The sequence below is a fragment of the Carcharodon carcharias genome, chromosome 32 (genome assembly GCF_017639515.1).
Source record: "Carcharodon carcharias isolate sCarCar2 chromosome 32, sCarCar2.pri, whole genome shotgun sequence".
NCBI lineage: Eukaryota > Metazoa > Chordata > Chondrichthyes > Lamniformes > Lamnidae > Carcharodon > Carcharodon carcharias.
In genome coordinates, this window is record NC_054498.1 from 2325379 (window position 1) to 2350129 (window position 24751).

Sequence of the window (24751 nt, forward strand, 5' to 3'; positions counted from 1 at the left end):
CAGAGTAGATGAGATTGGATGTTTGCCCTAGCTGGTGAGAATAGAACAAGAGGACACTGTCTCAGAATAAGGGGCAGGCCATTTAGGACTGAAATGAGACGGAATTTCTTTACTCAAGGGTGGTGAATCTTTGGAATTCTCTACCCCAGAGGGCTGTGGAAGCTCAATCATTGAGCGTGTTCAAGACAGAAATCATTAGATTTCTGGATATTAATGGCATCAAGGGATATGGGGATAGCATGGAAAAATGGCACTGAGGTAGATGATCAGCCATGATCTAATTGAGTGGTGGAGCAGGTTCAAGGGCTGAATGATCTACTCCTGCTGCTATGTTCCTATATGTAGGAGTCTCTCACCTTGCATTTAACAGGATCATGCCAATTCTCAGCACAGTTGAAGCTGTAAATTAAACAAAAGACTCTCTTAATATTTGTGAGACTCAGACTTCAATTCAGATACTTAAAGGCGCCCAATAACAAAGAGTGGCACTTAGGTAGAAATCTGTTGTACACTTACCAGAACTGCCGCCCACATTTACAGCGAACTGGTTTTGCATCAGGGTACTGGACTTTAATAACATGGTGACAGTCAGGGGCAGGGCACCATTTTAACAGTCGATTGCACTGTGATGGAAAAGCACAACTGTTGGTGTCTCACTCAGTCAAACAAAAAATAGATATGGTGATGAGAGGGTGGCACAAAAGGGACAGATGCCAGTCAGATTGTCATTATCAATTACCCAGTTGCCCGAATTCTGATGCACACCTAACAACCAACCCCACTCAGTACTGGCAAGCTCCAGTTACCGTCATTTTGCAAAGCAATTTAAAAACCAAATTAAATATATTTACAATTAAATATTAAATTTAATTAAATTCAAATAAAATTTTTGGAATTACTATGACACCAGTTCAGCAGCCAATGTACTCTTGCAAAATTTTACAAAACAGTTTCAGCTTAATTCTATCTATTGTGCACTTCCACACACAGTATTTGATCTTAAAGCCTTACCTCTACAAAACTGTTTGTTATTAAATGCTGGTACTTCAACTTGACTTTGGAATCTGTGATCAAACGCCTGGAAAAAATAAACATTTCTTAGAAGATATTTCATTCAACTAGAAAAGAGGAAAGCAACCATTTCACAAGGAGGAAGCAACTCAATGCAACTACAATCTGTAATGGTATTGACATCCTAGCTCAGTGATAACGATGGGGCTGGGAGGTGGTGTTCTTATATCTTCTGAATGCACAAAATTCTTTGCAGTGTGGTTACTGATAAACATACAACTGAACTGCTTTCCTTAGTATGATGCATGCTATGCAGTCAGATGTTGTGAAGAGTATTTGTAGGTTTTTTTTTCCTGGATGTGCCTTAAGATGGGCCAAATACATTCCTCACTTGTATCATAACTTATGTTGGTATCCAACAATACACTGATGAATAGGGAAGGTGGGGTACAGTGGTAATGTTTACTGGACTAGTAATCCAGAGGCCCAGGCTAATGTTCGAGGGACATGCATTCAAATCCCACCACAGCAGCTGGTCAAATCTAAGTTCAATTAAATAATAAATTAAATTAATTAAAATTTTAAAAATCTGGAACTGAAAGCTATTCTCAGTGATGGTGACCATAAAACCATCTATTGTTGTAAAACTCATCTGGTTCACTAATGTCCTTTAGGAAAGGAAACCTGCCATCCTTACCTGGTCTGGCCTACATGTGAATCCAGACGCACAGCAATGTGGCTGACTCTTAATAGCTCTCTAGGGCAATTGAGGATCGGCAACAAATGCTGGCCTTGCCAGCGATGTCCACATCCCATGAACAAATAAAAAAATAGCAACTGCCCCATGTATTTTTGTGTTATATAATGAGGTCTCATATGTTCTGTTACATGCCAGTCTGGTATAAGGTAAGATCAATAGCAAAGTAGGAATCAAGTAAAGCCTCCAGCTAGATGTAATTTGTGTTACTATGTTTGTCATTAGTGAAATGGGTGCAGTACAAATGTAGTCCCACATTCAGCCTAAAAATAATATACAAATCAAGGGGGGTCTGGGTTCACCATCTTTAAAACATGGGTAATTAGCGATGGGCAATAAATGCTGGCCTAGGTAGCAATGCCCACACCCCATGAAAGAATAAATTAAAAAAACAAAGACCCCTGTTCTCCAAAAACAAACCCATCCTGTAGGTTTATCACCAGAACCAAGACACAACAACATACATTAGGACAAATACATGGTTGTCATCAACATGAATCTTGTGTAAATCGAACACACTAAAATGAAATGGCTGTCACCTTGTTCACAAATCAAGTACACTCAACTCTCAGGTCAATCATAACTAAGCTGCCCAACTTTGTTTTGTAAAACAAATAGAACAACAGGAATTATGTCTATTTAAATCAATGAATAGGTTATGCTGACAGTGTGGGAGGAGACTGCTGTGCAGCATAAACACTGGCATGGACCAGTTGGGTTGAAAGGCCTATTTCTGTATTTATAGACTCTGTGATTATGTGCTAAGAATTCAAAAATGGCAAAAGGTCATTCACCTCTTTGAAGCTCATCATCCTGTCATTGCTGCAGGTCAGAGTTTGCAGTGACCTGTTCACTCATAAATACTGTCACAGCACCATAAAGCTCTGCTTCGAGTATAAAGAATGGTTGGTAGGTGGATAGCATTCCACCCCAAGATTGTGACTGACATAGGAGGGGTTCAGGAAGCACAAAGAGACAAGCCATCAAACGCATCCATTACCACAGCAAAACAACCCTGCAGCACTAGACAGGGAGAAAAGCTTCAAAGAGATGGATGCACTTCAGTTATTATTGACTTTTCTTTTGTTTTTACACAGAATCACAGACTTCAACAGTGCCTTCCAAACCCATGACCTCTAATGCCTAGGACTGGGCAACAGGTGCAAGGGAACAGCACCACTGTCTGCAAGTTCTTCTCCAAGCCACAGACCATCCTGACTTGGAACTATATTGCCGTTCCTTCAATGTCGCTGGATGAAAAACCTGGGACTCCCTCGCTAATAGTACTGTAGATACATCTACACCAGATGGATTGCAGAGCTTACAACCACCTTCTCAAGGGCAAAAAAGGACGGGTAACAGATGCTGGCCTTGCCAGTGATGCTTACATCCGAGATACAAATATAAAAAACAGAATTACATAAAAGAGTTCCAGCATTGAAACAGGCCATTTGATCCAACTGGTCCATGCCACTGTTTAGGTTCCACATAAGCTTCCTCATATCAGCATAACCTTCCATTTCTTTCTTCATGTTTATCTTGCATATGTGTATATACTGTTTTTCTTCCTTATCATAACCACTGTATAACTAATTCCTGCTGTTCCTATTCCTTTTACAAAGTGAGGTTAGGCAGCTTAGTTCTAAAATGATCTTTGATTTCAGTGTTGATTCTGTAATGAGTAATCTCATATTTGGTGATTCCAAGAAAAACAACTCTTGCTATTACTCTCCAACCTCACCTGGGTTATCACGTCCATTTTGCATTAACACCATCTGCCCTGTTATTCAAGATTTTTTAAGTGAACTAAACATTTTCCTCTTCCACAAGTTCAAATGTAATACTTGGGGTTAGTATTTTTGATTTCTGCAGCCTCTATGATCCCTGGATTGTTAGTGCATTGAAATTAGTACCACTACTGTAAGCAGCTGCTCTACAGCAAGCTCACTTCTGCAAATGTCAATTCCTTTTGATATGAGTAAACTAGTTTCAGGAACTACACAAATTATTAAAGAAACAGGAGACAGGCTTGCAAAGTCAATCTAAGATGGTGTGGAAAGTGATAGACATGAATGGGGAACAAAGCAAGCAGTATAGTTTGTTAAACACACAGCAAAATTGTTTGGCTCAAAGCTGCTATTGAATAACAAATAAAAGTGTCTTCACATAACTCTACAATGTCAGCAAATTTTACTCCTTGTAACATTGACAGTAATTGTACAAAAATGGCATGGAGTTCATCCTAAACCTTACATTTCCACCAACAGTCCCCACACAAATATAAATCAACAGATTCATAGTTACATTTGTGAAAGACAATTTCTGGCAGTCAACAAGACACAGTCTGCTTGTTTGTGTGTGACACTCCTTAATTGTGGTCATTAAGATCTGTATCCCGGATTGACTTGGTGCTATGACCCAGATGATATTGTATGGAAATCATTTTCCATTATACAGCCCAATAACTATTTATACTGTGCACAACACAGAAACTGCTTAAAATAAATAACCAATACAGTATTTGGATAAATGATGCAGAAGCCCAAAAACCTCAAATAACAATGGGTACAACTTAGTTAATGAGCAACTCAGAAAGAAAGGTTGCTATGGAATAAAGCCATTTGACAAGTTACAAGAGTCAAGCTGATTGTCTGCCACTCGAGGACTGTACAAATGTCTGTGCTGTACTTACAAAGACTAAAACATTTATATAGCATCTTACTGTGGCTCTGAAACACCTCAAAATACATGAATTGCTTTTATTATGTAGCTAGTAAAAGTAGCTAGTTTTTGGGCACAGCAAGCTCTCAAACATTGATGACCTCCTAACCTGTTTCTTTTGGTGGTAAGAAACTGTCATGAGGAGAACACCCTTCTATTCTCCAAAGAGGGAATTTTAATGCCCACATCAACAGACAGGCTCAATTTCCCATCTCATCAGAAGGGACAGCACCACTGACAACTCGAGGTTCTCTCACAGCTATCCTGAAGTGTCAGCTTAAATTGTGTTCAAGTCTGGAGTGGAGCCAAATCCAAAACTGTCACACTGATATGGAAGTGGGAGATGATCATATGGATAGTGGCAAATATGAAAGAACGAAGTTAACATTTATAATTGTGTAAGTGCAAAAACAGTCAAACCAAACCAAGTATGAAAGGATTGGCTTGACAACTACAATACCTTCATCCCATGTTGACACTGAAGCACAGCTGGAGCAGGCTGTCAAAAATCACACTATTTAAAAGAGCAGGGGAGTTTCCCGCAGTGTCATGGCCATTATTTACCCCTCAAACAACATCACAGAAAATCCAGCCATTATCATGTCTCTGCTTTTCTGAGTTTGCTGAGTGCAAATTGGTTGCCATGTTTCCTACGTTACAACATTGACTACAATTCATTGGCTTTAAACCGCTTTGGGGTGTCCAGAGGTCACGAAAGGCACCAGATAATTGCAAGCTCTTTGTTTATTAACATAAAAGTTCATATATTATTTTAAGATTACTAATGAAGTTAATTAATATTTAGGTGAGGGGTGTTTAAGACAGCATGCATTCATTGTGGTAAAGGAATGTTAAAAACAAATTATGGGGGCACTGAGAGAAATTGAAGTCATCAATCTCTACATTTTATCAAGAATGACTGCCCTTGGCTCTTCCCCGCCCACCCTCACAGAAAGCAGTCTCCTTACTGTGACCTCTAATTACAAGAACCTGTAGCTGTATTCCCACTGGTTTATGACCATGGCAACTGCGTTTATTGTTATTCCTCGGTTTAATGTGTTGGCACTAACATGTTATGAAAAAAATCATACTTAAGCTATTACTGCTTAATATTCTCTTTATTTATCACCTGAAATTGCTCCCATCACTAGATGCTCCAGTAACAGGACTGCAACCACCATTTCACACTAGCAGACAAAATACCCTTGCCAGTTACAACCTAGATTTAAATGGACAGTACCTGAAACTACACGGTTCAGTGCCTTTCACAGTTCAAGTGGACGTAGTACAAAAATTTCACACTGTTACACTTCACAGGAATCCTAGTCATCCACCCCAGGACTAGAATCTTTACAGTGTCTCTACTTTATCCATAACTGCTTGTGTAATGGAAACAATTATCAGCTGTTAAAACAATACTTACATAACTGTGTTGTCATCAACTAGGATATCACAGCCATGAGCTGGGCAGGATATAGTCTGCAAAAGGTGCAAAACAAATGAGGTTACCAATGCAGTCAGACTCAAAAATTTCAGTTCCAAGCAGAGAAAAGGAAATAAATATGACAACGGACACATACCTGCCCCATACCTTCCTCAATGATTTTTGTAGTTAAGTATTCATTCCAGCACTGCATACAGAATTTGTGACCACACTCCAAACCTGTGAAGTACTGCAAAAAGCAGGAAATTAGTGTCATCAACCAGCGTCATCAGCAATCAGCACCTGAGAACATTTTAACATTAAATCACATGCAGCCACTTTACAGAAACACAGCAAAACTCTTAACATAGGGGTCTAACACATAGTCCATGTGATGTCCAGCCCTGAAGCACAGGCAGCTAAGTCCTATTTGCAGTTATGGTTTATTTTCTGCTTTGCCCTAGTGATATTAAGGTCTGATCTGTCAGGATCTGGAAATAGTCGCAAATAAGTGACAATGGATACTTATATATACAGGTGACCCCACAGGGTATTACAGTGCAGCCCCCACCCCCTGAAGGGCACAGCAGCACAGCCCACCATGCGACTCTGTGGGGTACAGTGGAGCAGCACCTCCAACTCACCACGCGACGGCACAGGATGCAGCTACCTGAAGGCAAAGCTTGGACCTCACTACTGCAATAAGACACTTGAAAGAATGAAAGGGTTTCTAAAAGACAAAGTTAAATCCTTTTATGGAATAGTTTGGTGCAAATCATGATTCGCCTCCAACAGCACCCCCCCACCCAAACTATTCTGGGAAAGGTTTGATATTACAATGCCTTCACTGTCAACACTCTTAGGGTTGCATCACTCTAGACTCAGCCTACCACCTCAAGTATAGTGGAATCATCTGACTTATCCTTTCCCTTCACACAGTTCACTTGCATCTTCTCTACCCAATCTTGAACCTGCCGAACTAGTTCCTTTAAGCATTCTACCTATTGACTTGCTAAAATTTAGCTAAATCATAAATAGTTTAGTGCTAGACTTCTAACTAGCCAAGGGCTGGGTGCAGCTGTCTACAGTAAAGCTTTTGGATTTTGCTTCAATCTTCAGCCAAAGGGCATCTTAATTATTTTAAAAGTATTTTTTGTTCAGATCCAACTGACCCATAAACAGGGAGCAAGCAGAAAGAATTATAGCTGGGCTTTGTCAGTGCCTTTGGAAATGCAGAGAGTTACAGAACTTGCCTGCGGGTAAGAAATTAATTCCTGAATTAAGCGAATACAATAGTAACTTTATAATTAGATGTTTTCCAGGCCAATGTTCTCTGAACTTTTACAGGGCTGGCTCATTACCTACAAGCACTTTAAAAGCAAAGACAATGCTGAAAGACAGCACCATCTATTAAAAGAACAGCACTGGAAACAATAAAAGCTTTACATTGTCACTCATTGACAACAGGAAAGAAAGCAAGTCTCTGAGACTGATGACTCCTGTGAAGGACACATCACCTCAATGATGTAGGTAGAATAATCACAAATGACAAACTGAAAGGAGGCCATTCAACCCACAAACTGTTTGTTCTTCAACTGACAATCTACTCTAACCCTAGTCCCTTCCCTATTATCCTTTAGAAATAGTAGTCTCTGACTCAATATTCATTTATGGCGAAGTAGTCCATGATCTTCTAAGCCTTTGAAAATATTTCTTCTAGCTGCTCTTTGTCATTGTTGTAATAATCCTCAACCGATGACGCCTTGTCATGATTTGTTAACCAGTAGAAATTCTCTCTCATTACTGTCTCAAAACTTATCAATCTTGAAAACCTATATTGGGTTACCCTTAACCTCAATAACTTCACATTATAACTATAATCTGTCAACTCTTGCATCACTCTAATGAACCTTTGTCATCATCTTACCATGGAATGTGTCCAAAACTACAAACAGTACTCTCAACAGGTAAACTTCCTCATCACACTATTAGGTTGTTGTCAGATAATTTAACTTAATTACCCACTTTTGTCATATTACATTTTACAATTGTACCTATCAGGGGGATGTAAAAAATACGTTTGATTCAAGTCTGAAACTTAATGATTTGCTCAAATTTAACATTGTTTGTTTAAATATTGAATGTTCAAATATCAAGATCCCATTTGTCTTTTAATGGTTGTTTACCATCTTCAAACAACAACATATCCTCATACCTGGAGCTCTGTTCTTGCACTCTGTCAAAAGCCCTACTGTACAGCGTATGCTTCTCTTTCACTGTTTTTATGCTGTGAACTGCATCTAGCACTGACCCACCCAATCCACTAACCTGTTTATGGCTCTTGAAATCACTTGCATGCGTCTTCAGTTTACCAAGCCCTTAATCTGCAACATCAAACTTGGACACAATAGCTATATCCAAATCATTTATATGAACGGAAAAATAAAGCGGTCCCAAAAATAGTACCTGGGCACCTCTGCCAATTGAGATCATCCATTCACTCTACTTTTGCCTCCTGTCCCCAGTCAAACCTAGCCATGTGATTACATCTCACTTACATCCTGGAACTCCCTCCCCAACCACAAACCTATGCCACATGCAATGCAACAGTTCAAGGAGGCAACTTGCCACCACTTGGTCAGGGGAAATTAGGGATGGGCAATAAATGCTGGCCTAGCCAGCATCACTCACATCCCAATATATTAAAAAATCACATGCCTTCATTTTAATAGCAGGGCTCCTTTCAAACACCTTCTGAATATCAATATATACAACATCCATTATAACTTTACATCTTCACATTGAGGTTTCATTTAATTGTAATAAATTAGTCTAGTAGTACCTGCACCACCACCCCACCCCCAACCCAAACACAGTCCTTTGGAACAATTCCCCTTTGCAACAGTACAGATAGCACTATCTCCATTAGTATTCCAGGACCAATACCAGCCAGGTTTGAAGACTCTTCTACTTCCATTTCGAATGTTTGTTTCAGATTCCAGAGGATGGGGATGGACTCCAAGACCATTCTCCCAAGAATCCAAGACCATTCTCCCAAGATGCAGCAGAAACATACACAGCTCCCCTGACCTTAAAGTATCATTTCCAGCATTTAATGCACACATCATCCACATGTAATACATAACTATCATTAAAAATTGTGAAAACTTGGGCTCTTCAATAGTTGGATGTGGAGAAACTATTTCCATTTGTGGGGTAGTGCAGAACAAGGAGGCACAAATACAAGATTGTCCCTCAAATATCAAATAAATAATTTAGAGGAATTTTTATTTTACAGAAAATGGAGAGAATGTTTAAACTCAGTTCCATATGGTGTGGTTAATATTTGGTAAAGTTCATCCTTCTGTGCTTTATCAATGACATCTTTGAGGGAATTTTGGACAACTGACAGTACTGGTTTTCAACTGATTTTGGCATCAGCAGATCTGGGAAATAGTGACTCGGTGAATGCAAGACATTGTATGTTGACATCTCACTCTGTGGACTCCACAAATATCATAAGGTCAGTGCCACACATATCAAAATTAAGTATCATTGATTGTTAGAAAAGCAGTGCTTTTTGGGGGAGAAGGTTAAGAAGCAGTTCGTGGTTATCCTGAATACCAAGCTAATATAGTGACTATCTATCTGTATTAAATTCAGCCAATTCTGTTCCACCTGACTTATATGCTTTATAGACTCCACTTAGCTGAATACTTATACCCTGGGTAACAGGTTTAAGATTGACTAAAACTATTTTGTCTTGGATTCTTAAATACTTAGTCAATCCTAAATCAGTTACACAACATACATACAATAAATACAACGCCCAGTAGCAAATAAAGGGTTAACCGGGTTAATACAGTGAACAGGTGATGTTACACTTACTGAATGAATTACACATGACAGTCAAGTTGATTATTGAGCTTGAAGCACAGTGACCAGATTACTGGTGAGAAACAATCCTAATCCATTTATCATAATTCCAAATTGATGCCACTCAGACTACTTTAGTAACTCAAACCTGCAGTCACTTTGCAAGGCTCCACAAGATAATTAATCATTGTCTGCAACTCTCTTCTGCTTATCAAGAAAATAAAAGCTACAATAGCAAAATCAAGACTAAAGATCTGAGTAAGCCACTGCGGACCCACTTGACAAGAATACACATTTTAATAAATTAATTGGGAAACTTGTGTAGTGGAAATAGATATTGGATATAGCTTGAAACGTCAGTCAGCTTTGCCTCCGTAAGTAACAAACACGGACACTTTTAGTCAAAAGATTCTTGAATCATTTGAACAGGGTGTACATGTTCTTAATTAAACATCTTCTAACAGTGGATAAACATCATGTAAGAAAGCCCTTGTTGAAAAGACAAAGTAAATAAGGGAGGAAAATGCCCCCTGACTCTCAATAAAGTCATATTACTCACCTCTCCAGGTTAATTAATTCATTTTTATACAAGATAAACTTCATACATACAGGCCCATTATAGATAAAACTACCTAGTGAGGTCACAGGGATGCCTGCCACTGTAAGAAAATGGATTAGCCTCAATCACGCAAGTTTCCTTTTCTGCAGCCATTACAGAGTGATCACAAAGCCACAAGCTTTTTCTGGTCAAAGCCACAAGCTGAAACAAAGATACCCAAAATATCCCGAGAAGGCTGTTTAAAAGGAAATAAAAATAACAGTAATCTTTTGGAAATTGCTGGGTGGCAAACAGCAAAGTTTGAATAATGTTTTGCATTTGCCCATTGAGGGTTGTATCGAGTCCTCCTTACTAACATCTGGGGGCTTGTACCAATATTGGGAGAGCTGTCCCACTGACTAGTCAAGCAACAGCCTGACAGTCATACTCATGGATTCATACTTTACGATGTCCCAGACACCACCAGCACCATTCCTGGGTATGTCCAACCGACAGGACAGACTCAGCAGAGGTGACTGCACAGTGGTATACAGTCAGGAGGGAGTTGCCCCAGGAGTTCTCAACATCGGCTCTGGACCCCATGATGTCACATGGCATCAGGTCAAACATGGACATGGAAACCTCCTGATTAGCTGAGGGGGTTGCAGTAGGTGGTAATGAATCAGTACTCCTCCACATTGAGGGCACAGGATATACTCTGGCTGGGGGACTTCAATGTCCATCATCAAGAGTGGCTCAGTAGCACCACTACTGACCGAGCGGTAAATGACATAGCTGCTAGGCTGTGTCTGCAGCAGGTGGTGACGGAACCAAAAAGAGGGTAAAACCTATTTGACTTCGTCCTCACCAATCTACCTGTTGCAGATGCATCTGTCCATGACAGCATTGGTAGGAGTGACCAATGCACAGTCTTCGTAGGAGTGACCAATGCACAGTCTTCATGGAGACGGAGTCCTGCCTTCATATTGAGGATATACTCCATTGTGCTGTGTAGCACTACCACCAAGCTAAATTTTGAACAGATCTAGCAACTCAAAACTGGGCATCCATGAGGTGCTGTGGGCCATCAGCAACAGCAGAAATGTATTCAACCACAATCTGTAACCTCACGGCCTGGCATATCCCCCACTCTACCATTACCATCAAGCCGGAGACTCAACCCTGGTTCAATGAAGAGTGCAGAAGGGCATGTCAGCAGCAGCATCAGGCATACCTAAAAATGAGGCGTGAAGCTACAACACAAGACTACTTGTGTGCCAAACAGCGGAAGCAGCATGCGATAGACAGAGCTAAGCGATCCCACAACCAATGTTACTTCATGCAAACGATTTGAAAGTAGTGAAATGGCTACTGACAGTGTGATGGCTATCACTGTGATGGTCTCACCAGGTACAAACTGCAGAAACTATTACCTAAGCTCCCTTTTGCTCTCGTTACATAATTGGAAAGGTAAGTTGTTCACATCCATTCTGTTCAGTTTCAGAAGGGAAGAACTGTGACTTTCTTTTGGGTACAAGTTTTGTATATCAATCAGAAAGTCCACGCAGTCACAAGAGGCAGTCAGGAGAGCCGGGAAGCTCTGATCTGTTCCAACTTAGCCAGCTTTGAGAAGGAACAAAATACGGAAGACATCCCTTTCTTTCTGCTACTTTAGACCTTCTGACTAGTTGGAAATCACAGACGATCTTTCACCATTAGCTAAAGAGATAGTCCTTTCAGCCCTTTAAGATTATGGCCAGAACAGCACAAGCTGCCGGTTGTAGTCAGGCCTTCATATATATTCCAGAGTGTAAGAATAGTTCACAGTTCCTCAGTATTTTGAATTACTCCATAAACACTGCAGAGAATGCATCAGCAATGTTTTATAAACAGCTTCTGTTGTCTGCACTATTCAGGTGGAATTATCAGAGATTCTATTCCCTCGTATACAGAATTTCAAACACAGTCAGTTAGACAGAGTGGATAATGAAAGCTGCCAGTGTGCATTTGGTTGTTGGAAGGCCTAGCTGCTTGCCCTTTAGTGTCATAAGGCAAATTCTCCAAGCCTCTTGTGTTGACAATAATCACCACAGGTGTCAGCTCCTGTTCATTTACATATACATTATGCCACCTCTAAAAAGTTACTTCAGCAACTGAACGTCCTTCCAAAATCATTCGCAAAATTTAGCTGGCTGAACAGACAACTTCATTGTTTGGATAAAGTTCGTTCATTACCATCAACTACAAGAGATAGATTCAAATGTACTTTGCCTCTGAAGAATTGAGTAAAAGAATTATTAATCTTCTGAACTTTAAGGAGCTACAATTAAGAATACTATTTTCACAAAGACATTAGTGACACTGAATTTTGGCAAGTTTAGAGAAATTGCACCTTGCTGCAAGTTTAAATCTCACTGAGACTTAAGTTTTGAAAAAGGGAACTTGTTCACAAACTTATGCAGGTGAAGGAAACTCAGTACAAGAAACACTAGAATTTATATAGTGTTTTTCACAACACCAGATATCTCAGAGCAGTTTACAACCAAATAAGTACTTTTAAGTGCCGTCATTGTCCTGATGAAGGAAAAGCGGCAGCGAATATGCATACAGCAAACTCGCACAAAGGGCAACATGATAATTAACAGATAATGTTTTTGTGATGTTGACTGAGGAATAAATATTGGCCAAAACACTGGGATACCTCCCCCCTGCTCTTCTTCGAAACAATACTATGGGATTTTTTTTTTGTTTTACATCACCCGAGCAGGCAGAAGGGTGTCATGTCTCATCTGAGAAACAGCTCCGAATGTGCAGCGCTTCCTCAGGACTACAATGGAATGTTAGCTTTGGTTTTTATGCTCAAGTCCTGGAGTGGGACACGAACCTAGAACTTTGTGGCTGAGACGAAACAGCTACCAACTGAGCCACAGCTGACAGAAAAGATTTGCATTTATATAGCATCTTGGAACACGTTTGGGGCATTTCAAAGCACTATATAATTGAAGGATTAATTTAAGCTGCAACTGTTGCCAAACTTGGCAAGTCTGCTTGCACAAAGCAAAATCCCATAGAGAGAAAATGAATGAATGAATGAATGGTTAGTTCACTGTTTCTGCCAGTCTTGAGGTGGAATATTAGCCAGGCTACTGGGAAAAAACTCCCTGCTCCTCCTCAAATAAATGCAGTAGATCTTTTACTTCCACTGGAGCAGATGATAAGGCCCCAGTTTATCATCTCCTTCAAGAGATAGAGTGATTTGTTAGTGTTGAAATGTAGTGACAGCCTTACAATCTGACAGGTGGAAGAAGATATATGGAGCCAGTCTTATATGGAAATTTTTGTTTTAGAAGACATGAAAGACAGGCAAATGCCACAGACTCGATGATGTAACTGTAATGATTTTCACAAGCTGACTTTCACTCTGCTGAATTTAGAAGTTTCAATGTTCTTGTAGATTACGGCACCTGAGACTGGGAATTGGCCAGAGACTGGTGATAGCAGTAATGGGTTTCAACAGATTTGAAAATATGTTCATGGCGAAAATAATTCATCAGCACTACATCAGCTAATAGCTCCACAGCAAGATGTGCAACTAAATACTAATTTGCTGCGAATTAAGAACAGTTTTGTTCTTTCTTCACAGGAAAATAGCTCTGTTAAAAGCTTGTGACTGGCAAAACAAGCAGTGCCTCAGAATACACCAATTTCAGAATTGTTAATTCTGATTTCAATCTGGTCAAACATCCAAGGATCGAAAATTGAGAAAACTTGTTGAATGCATCTTGGAAGATCCATTTCTTGGGAATGTCTTTGCAAAATAACCAGCGTCCTCCTTGTCAGCCTGGTCTATTGTAGCTCAGTCCATTTTGATGTGAATATATACATTGCCCTACAGGATGAATCTGTAGGAATCTGATATATTGCCCTGTGTTCCAGCAGTTACACTCAGCACCATCCGCTCTCCAAGCAGTTACAGTAGAGGAGTGTTCCTTGGGCTCTCATGATCCCACCTGTTATAAAAACTGTTGTGAATGCAACACAACATCTGATGGCAACCTCCTTTTAATACATCTAGACTTGCCTCACACAGGTTATTCCAACTTTGTTACTAGGATGAAAACACTACAGGTGGCATCGCCATTTCAAACACCTCGATTAGATCACCCACAACCCATGAAATGTCTCCATACACATGAACCACTTTGCTGCAGTGACAGGAAAGATTCTGTTGCATCCTTGCACCGTTAAAAATATGTCCACGGTGAAAAACAATTCATCAGCACTACTTCAGCTAATAGCTACATAGTAAGATGTGCAACTAAATTACAGAAGAGGCATAAATAGTTTAAATGATAGGGCAAAACTATGGCAGATGGAGATCAATGTGAGAAATCTAATTTGGCTTCAAGTAGGTCAAATTGGAATATTTTATTAATGGTGAGAAACCAGAAGCTTTGGAAGAGCAAAGCAATATAGGTTTCTAAGTATATGAAAACTAAAAGTTAATGCACAAGTACAAAAGATCCAATAGATAGTCTGCATCACAGAAGCGATGGTCAGACCCCCATCTGAAGTACAGCATTCTGTTTTGTGTACCCAACTTCAATAAAGATGTATTTCAGTAGGAAAGGGTATAGGGCAGATTTACGAGATGTATTCAAGAATGTAAAGGTTTAAATGATAGGAGCAAATTGCATGAAGTTGGTTTGCAATCCTAGAGTTCAGAAGGTTGAGGTATGATTGAATGCAAATGTTTGAAATGACAATGGTATTTGATATGGTACAAAGAAACTTTTTCCTGTGGTAGGGGAATCCAGGACAAGAAGAATAATCTTAAGAACCATTAAGAATGGCTAGACCATTCAGGAGTCAAGTTAGGGAGCACATCTTCACAAAGTGCAGCAGAAACTTAGAACTCTCCCACCACAACCCCCTCAACAAAATGCTGTAGATTCTGGGGATCAGCTGAAATGTTCAAGACTGAGATGAATAGGTTTTTATTTACAAGGGGATAAAGGGATATAGAGCAAAGGCAGAGAAATGGAGTTGAAATACAGATCAGCAAAGATCTAACTGAATAGCAGAAGAGGCTTGAGGGTCTGAATGATCCTATGTTTGCAAATGGATTACCCCCTCAGTTTGAAACAGGTCAGACAAAAGAAGATGAAAACAGCTGGGCAGTGATTTAACAGCATGTGTTGAGAGCCTCAACCTAATAAACAAATGTGGATTGTTTTCTGAGGTCAACTATTTTGGTTACTCTGACGTTGGTAACACTGACTTTGGTAGCGACCCAGTGAAACAGAAGAAATAGGAAAAGGCAGGAATTAGATAGATTCTTGATTGACAAGGGTATAGGGGTAGGAAGGAAAGTGGAGCTAAGGCTGCAATCAGATCAGCCATAGTCCTATTGAATTGCAGAGCAGGCTCAAGGGACTGAATGGCCTACTCCTGCTGCTAATTCATATATTTATAAGAAACTACAATAAAAATGCTGACTGTAGTCAATAAATCGCAGAAATTTAGATAGATACAGTATAATGAAATACAGCTTGGATAGTATTTCCTTTGTGAATCTAATTCTAATGCATATTTTAGACTTTGGGTCCACTATTAATTGGTACTGGCTACATTTTTGTTAGAATGAGAGAAAGTTGAAATAAAGCAAAAGAGACCTGTGTAGCTCATGTGATGAACATTACGCTAAGGTTCAGTTTACATGACTCCACCTTTTGTTGAGGAATTTCAATATATTGCTGTTCAGTGGAACACAAGGAGGTAAAGGTCTATGCGCTAAATCCTGAAAAACGTCCCTTTCAAAACTTCCTGTATTAAATTATCAGAGCAGCGTTTGTACAAAGCTTCTTCTTTTATAGGAAGGCAGGGCAACACTGCAACATAAATTACATTACTGCAACTTAATGTAAATTAGCGTTACATTGGACACTTTTCCATTAGGCTTCAGTAGCATTGCATTGTTGGTCTTAAACGCATCACAAGGGCATTCCAGGTCAAAAGTTCCTTGAAATGTTATCTTTAATTGAACCAAGAGCCATTAGGCTTTGCTTAACATTTAAATGTCATCACTTAGGCAACTTGCTGTGCCTTTTTTAATATCAATTTGATGCACAAAGTGATGAATCGTGGTGCCTGGGGATGCAATATTTTCCTATGCCAGGTTCCCAAAGACTTCTTTCATCAGGGATAATAACAGTCCCTGTTGAAATTAACTGCGAGGAATGCTTCACAAGCATTAATGTCCTGTGTTCTGTGCTAATGAATGGTGGTAATAGATTATGTACATCTTATCAAGAAGAGGTTATGCTTAAAAGATCAACAGGTTCAACGGTTGCTTAACATTTGAGTTATTTGTTTTGAAGAAAAAGTTACAGAAAATATTTAGGAACACTTATGGTCCAAGGCTCTAATGATGCCAGTACAGCAGCTGGTGTTTTGGGAAGATCATTATATTGGCTTCTTATGTCAGAGTAGCTGCTGTCCTCTCAGTTACATATTTATAACATACGTCAGGAAAGAAAAATGCCACTTAGGCCATCATTACCTATTCCTCTACAACACCATGGTATCTGACTGAAGTTTTAATAACCCCTTGTTTTTTCTCTTCATTACCTTCCTTGGTAGGTTTATAATATATCTAGCATGTTATCTATGTGTAACAGTGATAGCACCATAATTTTTACAGATGCCTGCACAATCTCTTATAACTGGTGACAATCAGGCTATATATTAAGGCCAACTTTCTTGCCCAGGTTTAATTCGGCTCAGCTGATAGCAGTGCTCTACTTTACCACAGAGTTCAAACATGACACCGATGTCAGGAGCTTCACAGCTGTTGACATAATGAAGATTGCAAGGCAACTCAAAGCATCACTGCAGTCAACCTAACATTATATACTGTAACCTTCTAGCAAGCCTGGTCTAGTAAAGACACCTGCCTTATGTCAGCTCCAAATGTTGTCTAAACTTTACAGTTAAAAACCAATATACAGTTCAAGTAACTGTTGCTTAACTCTTTCCCAGACCCAAGCAGAAAGATCCTCCGTCCTCCTAATGAGCACTAACTTTGTGAGGAGAATATTCTGTAGTATATAATATATGGAATACAGAAGAGGGGCAAATGGTTTGTCTTTCAGGTGTAGTAATCACTTTTGGACTAGTATTTCACATGCCCTATTTCTACCTCTCTTACTGTGGATCTAGTGTTGGAGTGAACAATGAATGTGCTTGACCAATAAATTACCAAAGCTTTTACTTTTTGTCACTGTTTGTTTCTAGAATTTTGTTATAGTTGTTTGTATCACTAGAAACTAACTAGCAGTTTGACCTCTAGATAGATCAGTTGGAGAAATGACTCTCCAGGATTCAGTCTTCTATTTTGGCCTCCTTTGGTCACAAGAACTGAAGACTGCCATTGTAGAGCGTGCAAAACCAAAATTTGCAGATGCTAGAAATCCGAAATGAAAACAAAAAAAATGGAGGAAACGCTCAGCTGGTTAGGTAGCATCTGTGAAGATAGAAACAGAGTTAACGTTAACTCCATTTATCTCTCCACACATGCTACCTGACCTGCTGAGTATTTCCAGCATTTTCTGATTTTACTTCATGTTAGATGATGGCTGTGCTCTCACATGACATAAAAATGAAAAAGTTACAAAAACTATTGTAAAGAAGGTGATGCAAATCCTTCAGGTCTCACAGCAATATTATGTACACAATAACACGTAATCTCTGAAAAGAGGTTAACCTATTTTAATATTTCCCTTTAAACATAAAAATTTAAGATTTATATAGCACTCTTTATGCCTTCAGGGCACTGCAATTAAATATTTCTGAAATGCAATCAATATTTTGCAACAAACAGCAGCTCATTTGGGCACAGTAAAGGTCCCATTAGCAGCAATGAAATAAATGACCATTTACTGTTTTTAGTTAAGGGATGGCTGTTGGCTCGGACACTGACTGAGTGAACCAAAGGTACTCCATATATAAATAAATGTAGAGGAGACCAATCTGAATGAATAACTGGAATGAAATGTCTAATGTACCAAGATTTATGTGAAATTGTCTTAGAAAGTGCAGAAAAATCAAATTTAAAAATTATTTAATTGAAAAGTGTTCTTGCTTTCCTGTGCAAACATCAGCCCAGAATGTTTCCTGGACCCTCCTATAACCAGAACCTTCAACATGAAATACAAGCTGAAGCTCTAAGAGTTTAGGCACATTGTAGTCGATCAAATGGACATAATTCATAACCAACTTCAGGTTTCTAATTGTTTCACTGGAACAAACAATTTATTAAACTGAAAAGCTCTACGCAAATCAGACCCCCAAATTATGGTTAAGACACACAGGTCACTGCTATAGCTGCAGGTTCAGCAAGTTTAATCAGGGTCGGTCTGAACCATTTGATGGAATGCCTCGAAGTCTCTTCTCAGGAATAGGAACAGTTCATTTCATCCCAGAGACAGCCAATACGTTAAAGCTGAACGTGGAGGAGCAATGCACAGACTTCGGCTTCATTCTTGCTCCTACTTATCCAGCTCGGAGAATCATCCTCCATCTCATTTGTTCAGCTGAATGTCCAATTTTTATGTTTGAGGGGGAAATCAATGAATGGGTGGATGTATTTTTGATAGACTACACAGCAAACTCAAACCAACTACTACTCTACTAGGGGTGGCACACTTATGGAGATTTTCACCAATTAATGATCCATTTAGAATGACATATCAATATTGATTCAGTGAAATGGTTGGTCGATACAAACAGTATATACCAAAGGCAATTGGAAGCGGGAACATTTGGAATTGAATGCGCCAGCAGGAAAGCCACAGGAGCTAAAACTAATCAATATCGGCCACAATATTGATCAAAAAATGCAAAATTTTCAATACAAGGTGCCACCCCATACACTATACAGAGCTTTATAATCTCCACCCTACCTGGCAATCTGATACTGAGTTAGTGATCCTAGTGGCGCTTCCAGACCCCCCACTTTCTTCTTTCTAATAAGAGAATACGAGACTGGTTTCCACCTTGTCATTGCTTTATGCTACACCACTATTCTCAATTTCTACATATTATACAGTTATTAAAGCAAATGATTCAGACTAAAATGTCTATAAATGTATAAAACTTTACACAATTTGTATACCTAATCTAACACAGAAGTATCCAAACCTCTGCCTTGTTAAAAATCTACCTCAAATTTTATTTTAGAAAAGGATCTAAATAAAAGACACCCACAACAGTGAATGGGCCTGTCCAATGATATTCAAGCTCAAAAATAAAGCATAATTAATTGGGTGAGTTAGGGGGGGTGGCATGTGCCCATGGGACCAGCCTTATTAGGAGATTCAGGTGGGGAGGAGAGAAAAATGATTGGGTGGGGAGTCTGAAAAAAAAAAACACGTTTCAAATGAGAATGGTGCATGTTTTGGACACAGAATCAAGTTCACTAGTTAAAACAAAGATAGGGCATTTTCAAAATTCATCTTTATAAATTATACTCTCATGGGTTAGAGATATCACCACATAAACTTCGTACGTTGTGTTTTCACAGCAACTATTGTTTTGTGGGACATCAGCAATTTTCTAGGAAGGTTTTAACCAGCACTATAGACCAGGGTAACCAATTAGGGTTTGCTCCACTTGAGTTTAGGTTATGTTAATTTGTTAATCCAGTGTGAACTCCAGTGCTGCACTGTGCTAAATGATACCAGTTCAGTGTGGAAACTGATATACAAACGAACTAATAAATCTTTCATACAGGACATGCCAAGCACAGCAGCCAGGTCGATTAACTGTGGATAAGTGACCTCTGGCTATAAATCAGATTCTTTAACATTATGTTCCTGAAAGTGATTATTTCATACTTTCACAGTGACAGTGAACAGAGCAGACAGAACTTGACCCCAGTTACAAATGTCTCAGCTTAGGCTGAGACGTAAAGTGTTACTGCGATTACCACTAGCCTAGCATCTCAAAAACATCAATATCTCCAGGGAGTGAGTGAGAAAAGCTGAATTTATGACAGTCACGTGAGAATCCTGGAACTCCTGACCTCAATTCTGCAGGGGTACCTTCATTGTATGAACTGTAGCTGTTTAAGGCAGTGGTGGCAAACAACCATCTCAAGGCCAACTAGAGATAGACAATAAATGCTGGCCTTGCCAGAAATGCTGCTGTTATTGGAAAAATAGTTAAAAAGGGACATGCAGGATGTGCTGCAAAAGATGAACTACAACTAACTCAAAGCCCACCACAATCCCAGGTACAGATTGAGAAAACTGGGGAAAATGTAGAAAGGTAATCCAAAAATCAGAGGGGCAACATATAACTATGTTACCAAGAAGCCAATTACAAAACGTTCTATTTTTACATCACATTTTCCACTCAAACACCCATTTTCATTACATAGCATGAACGAGTTTTGTTTGGGCGCTTTGGTCATTGTGTGAATTTAGCATCTCACACAAAATTTTAACTTTTAAAAACCTAGTGTCCAAAAAGAGGTAGTGTAAAAGATTTCAGTGCTGATTTGCTTTGAGGTTGCAATTGCATGAATGCTTACAAGCCATATATAGCCATAACTTTGAGTTCACTCATAATAGTAACAGGGAGTATGACCAGAGCAGGTTTTTGAGGCTTAAGCACTCAATTAGAATCTGAGTGGAGTTTTATTGGATATTGTAACCATTGACAAGGAACTAAGAAAATTACAGGAAGTGACCTGAAAAAAATTTCCAACATGAATGTTGAAGCTTTTTAAAATAAAACACAGAAGCACAAACATAGACCCTGCTTTCCAAATGATTGGTGGCTGAAATGTATTAAGAAACTGACTCTTTGATCAATTCAAACAAATGCATTCCAATGCATTTGGATTGAGTACTTGATAATATGGAACCATATAGCTTAGCAGTAACACCTTAGCCAAACCTCAGACACATAACCCCCCACTTGCTCAAAAAGTAGTTTCTGGTGACTAGTCAACAGTTTCTCTGTTATAGTTCTGTCTGTTCTACTATTGTGTTATTCACCAAGGCAGCCCAGTAAGATTTTTCTGGAATAGCTCAGATACTCTGTACAGTGCGACGCAGGTATCTCAAAATATTACACCTGCAGATGCTTGTCAAATACAAACTGCATTGGTGCAGGCTAGCATTTATTACCTTGGACAAGCACCAGAATCAATTGCCAGTCTCTTGCTTATGAACAGACTATAATGGCAACAAAACTGGGGCTCCCTCAACCTACTTTACACAGGATCAGGTCAGTGTTACTGAAAATATTCCTTTCAGTAATTAAGGATTTTTTTCATATTAAAGACATCACTTGGCAGAGTCCTGTAGAGTTGGGATTATTAACCAGTATGATTAATATGCCACCTCTTAAAAAGAGCATGTGCTCTCTCCAAACAGAACAAAAGAATTCTGATCCACTGAGTAATTTCAATGAGTGCCATGGTTCACCAGGGTGTACAACTGGGACAAAAACTTAAACAGAAACTATTAGAATTTGTCATTATGAAAAAACTCCATTCCAATTTTTTTTTAAAAAACACGGCACCTGTACCAGAACCAGAACTCAGTAAGCTCAAAAAATTATAGAGATTGCAACATTTTTCTTGTTAAAAAGTTGCATGTTGTCTACGAACAAAGCAAAAATACTACTATAACTTATATAGGATTGGTCTCATAGTAGGCTATAAAGTATCCTACACAGTAGAGAGCAGTAGCTTACTTGTCATTTGCTACAGTGAGCAGCAATTGGGAGTTACATATCCTTGGGTTACCCTAAATGGTCAAGGACACTGCAGCATTGAGCAAGGAGCAGGATGACTTATTTTAGAGGTGACTCACTACCCAACTGATCTGTTGAGCTTGCGTATTGCTCAGGAATTTTCCCCAGGATCTTATACACTTAAGCTGCTCCAATCTCAGTAACTTGAATGATTATTCCTGCAACTAACAAAGAGATTTCATGAAGCCCAGTTGTAAAATCTTATTACTTATGAGACATCGTTTGTGGCTGGCTGAACTCTGGCTACTTCAGAAAGTTGCACCTTGTGCTCTTCAGTCTGAGACTCACCGAGTTAGGATAATTCAGGTAGCAGATCGCACAAACCATGTCCTGTGAGGATGATCGAGTGTTCATCTGGCGTGTTCGAGATTTTTTATAAGGGTTTACTACATGACATTCTGCAAAAAGTTTCTCCAAGTTTCCATCAAAGTATCTGTAAGAAGCAATGCAGCCATTGCAAAAACGAATCAATTTTGTTCAATTTTCATCTGCTTCATATAGAAACATTTTCATAACAGATGCCTTAATGTATAGAAGCATTTCAATGGAAAACTTTATGTTTGCATGCACTTAATTATCAACCTTCTCCCAATATAATTTCCTGTGTACATATTAGTAACTGTTTATGTAAATCTGTCATGCTGCAATTACACACCCCTTAGTGGAGGCACCACAACCCCATCACTGGTAAAAGAGCATAATTACAGCGTGACAAGTTTACATGAACAGTTTCCAGTATAAAGGTGGGTACAGGAATTTATAATGGAAATATAAAAAACAAAATGTATGGCTTAATAAAACAGCAACTAATATCATCCACTACCCTGTCCCAATTATCCCGTTCTTTAATCCTGCTTCACATGAAGATTACACCTGATCTTAACAAGTGGTGAACAACTCCACTGTTGAAGAGTCATACAGACTCGAAAAGCTAACTGTATTCCTCTCCACAGATGCTGTCAGACCTGCTGAGTTTTTCCAGCTATTTTTGTTTTTGTTTTGGATTTCCAGCATCTGCAGTTTTTTCCTTTTATCCACAGGAGATTGGCTAGTTTTACAAAGCAATTTCCTGCCAATTTGCTTTTTAGCAGCACATCACATCCCAAGACAAATTTCTAGTCACTCCCATGTATGTTGGGATTAGCCACAGCCATGTTCAACATTAGCAACAATTCATAATAAGAGGTGGAAGGGGGGGAACAAGCTTGTGAGGCCATGACCTTGTAATGGACAAAGGCTTAGAAAGTGAAGAGAATCCTGAAGACTGGCAATAAATCAACTGAGAGGTTGCAGAAAGAGGGTGCCAATCAAATTGTTCCCAGTTTAGTTGAGGTAAATTATGGGCAATTGTTTAGTGAAGGTTAATCCAAATGACTCCTCTACGAATTACACATAATTAATAACAATTTTGAGATTGGTTAATTCCCAATCCCAACATCAGATGTAACTGATCTAATTTTCTTTACATTCTGGAGTTATAAACTATGGACAATTTCCAGGACATAGTATTCTTGAAGCAGAGCTTTGCATGGTGCAAGTGCGTATCAGGTGCTTGGACAGGGATCAGTATCTCCAATACATGGCCCAGACAGCACATTGTTCATTCAAATCAATGCCCCAGGAAACCCAAAGCTCCCATATATACAACATAACATACTATATGTAGAATATATGTTACACAGAGTTCAAGAGAGTGGTGTCTATGTGTCTAGCAGACAGGTTAGGGCAGATAAAGATGGGTTGCTAAGTCTGTTGTGTCTGAGACTTATACAGTCTTATGTTGCTCTTGACATCAGCAGATATCCGAGGGCATTAATTAAATTAATCTAGCAACAAGTCTTTTGCAACTGGTCCTGAAATCTGCTATGGCTTTCCCTCCCTTTACTGCCCACTCCTAGGTGTTAACATTGATGGGTTTAACGTTTAATTAAACAATGTTCCAGAAAGATATCTAATAAAACAATCTCCCCACGAGAGGTGGTGCTCAAAATTTGCACTGCCTAACAGCTAGTGTTAACACTGAAGGTCTTTTCTTGATTTTCTATGTCTGTACAAACACAAAAGAGAGCTCATCGCTGCACAGCAGGTTGCCTGTTGAATGGATCTGACGGAGGTACAGGTAAGCAGCCAGTGGTAACCAATCAGCTCGGCAGACCCACAATCAAATACAGCAATTTTAGAAAGAGAGGAGTGCTGCTCCATCTAACAAATTATAATTTAATTAATATACTCATGGTGGCAGAATTGAACCATTAATGATTCAGCCAGGATGAATGCCATGTAAATAGTGGGGGAAAAAATCCAAATTCAGTTAGACTTCATGATCCAGTGTCACTATAATGCCATGGAATAATTCAGGCCATGAACATCTTTCACTCTGGTAGGAAAACGTAATTGAATGGGCACCAGTGAGGCAGATGGAGCCATGATGGTTCACTGTCTATCATCCGAGACGCTTCCATCTGCTGCTGCATAACCTCATTACAAAGTTTGATGGTTGTAGCAAAGCCAAAGCTGTGCACCCAATACCAGCGGCTGGAGTGAGCTGAAGAGTCACTTGACAATTGTGCTCATTTTGCATAAGCATTTCTACTCGTGG

General features: G+C 39.2%; 1 protein-coding gene across 4 annotated transcripts in view; it reads right to left on the reverse strand.

The window, feature by feature from the left end:
• The window catches only part of LOC121271986 (E3 ubiquitin-protein ligase ARIH1), a 53424-nt gene that overhangs the window by 14173 nt on the left and 14500 nt on the right, over positions 1 to 24751 (reverse strand). For 3 of the 4 annotated variants that reach the window (XM_041178263.1, XM_041178265.1, XM_041178266.1), the window contains exons 3-9: positions 22441 to 22585; positions 19290 to 19352; positions 6070 to 6162; positions 5913 to 5968; positions 1012 to 1078; positions 517 to 623; positions 357 to 399 (exon numbers count right to left, since the gene is read on the reverse strand). In XM_041178263.1, coding sequence (XP_041034197.1) covers positions 357 to 399; positions 517 to 623; positions 1012 to 1078; positions 5913 to 5968; positions 6070 to 6162; positions 19290 to 19352; positions 22441 to 22585 — 574 coding nt within the window. The remainder of the gene's footprint in view (positions 1 to 356; positions 400 to 516; positions 624 to 1011; positions 1079 to 5912; positions 5969 to 6069; positions 6163 to 19289; positions 19353 to 22440; positions 22586 to 24751) is intronic. The other variant, XM_041178264.1, reaches the window with a different exon arrangement.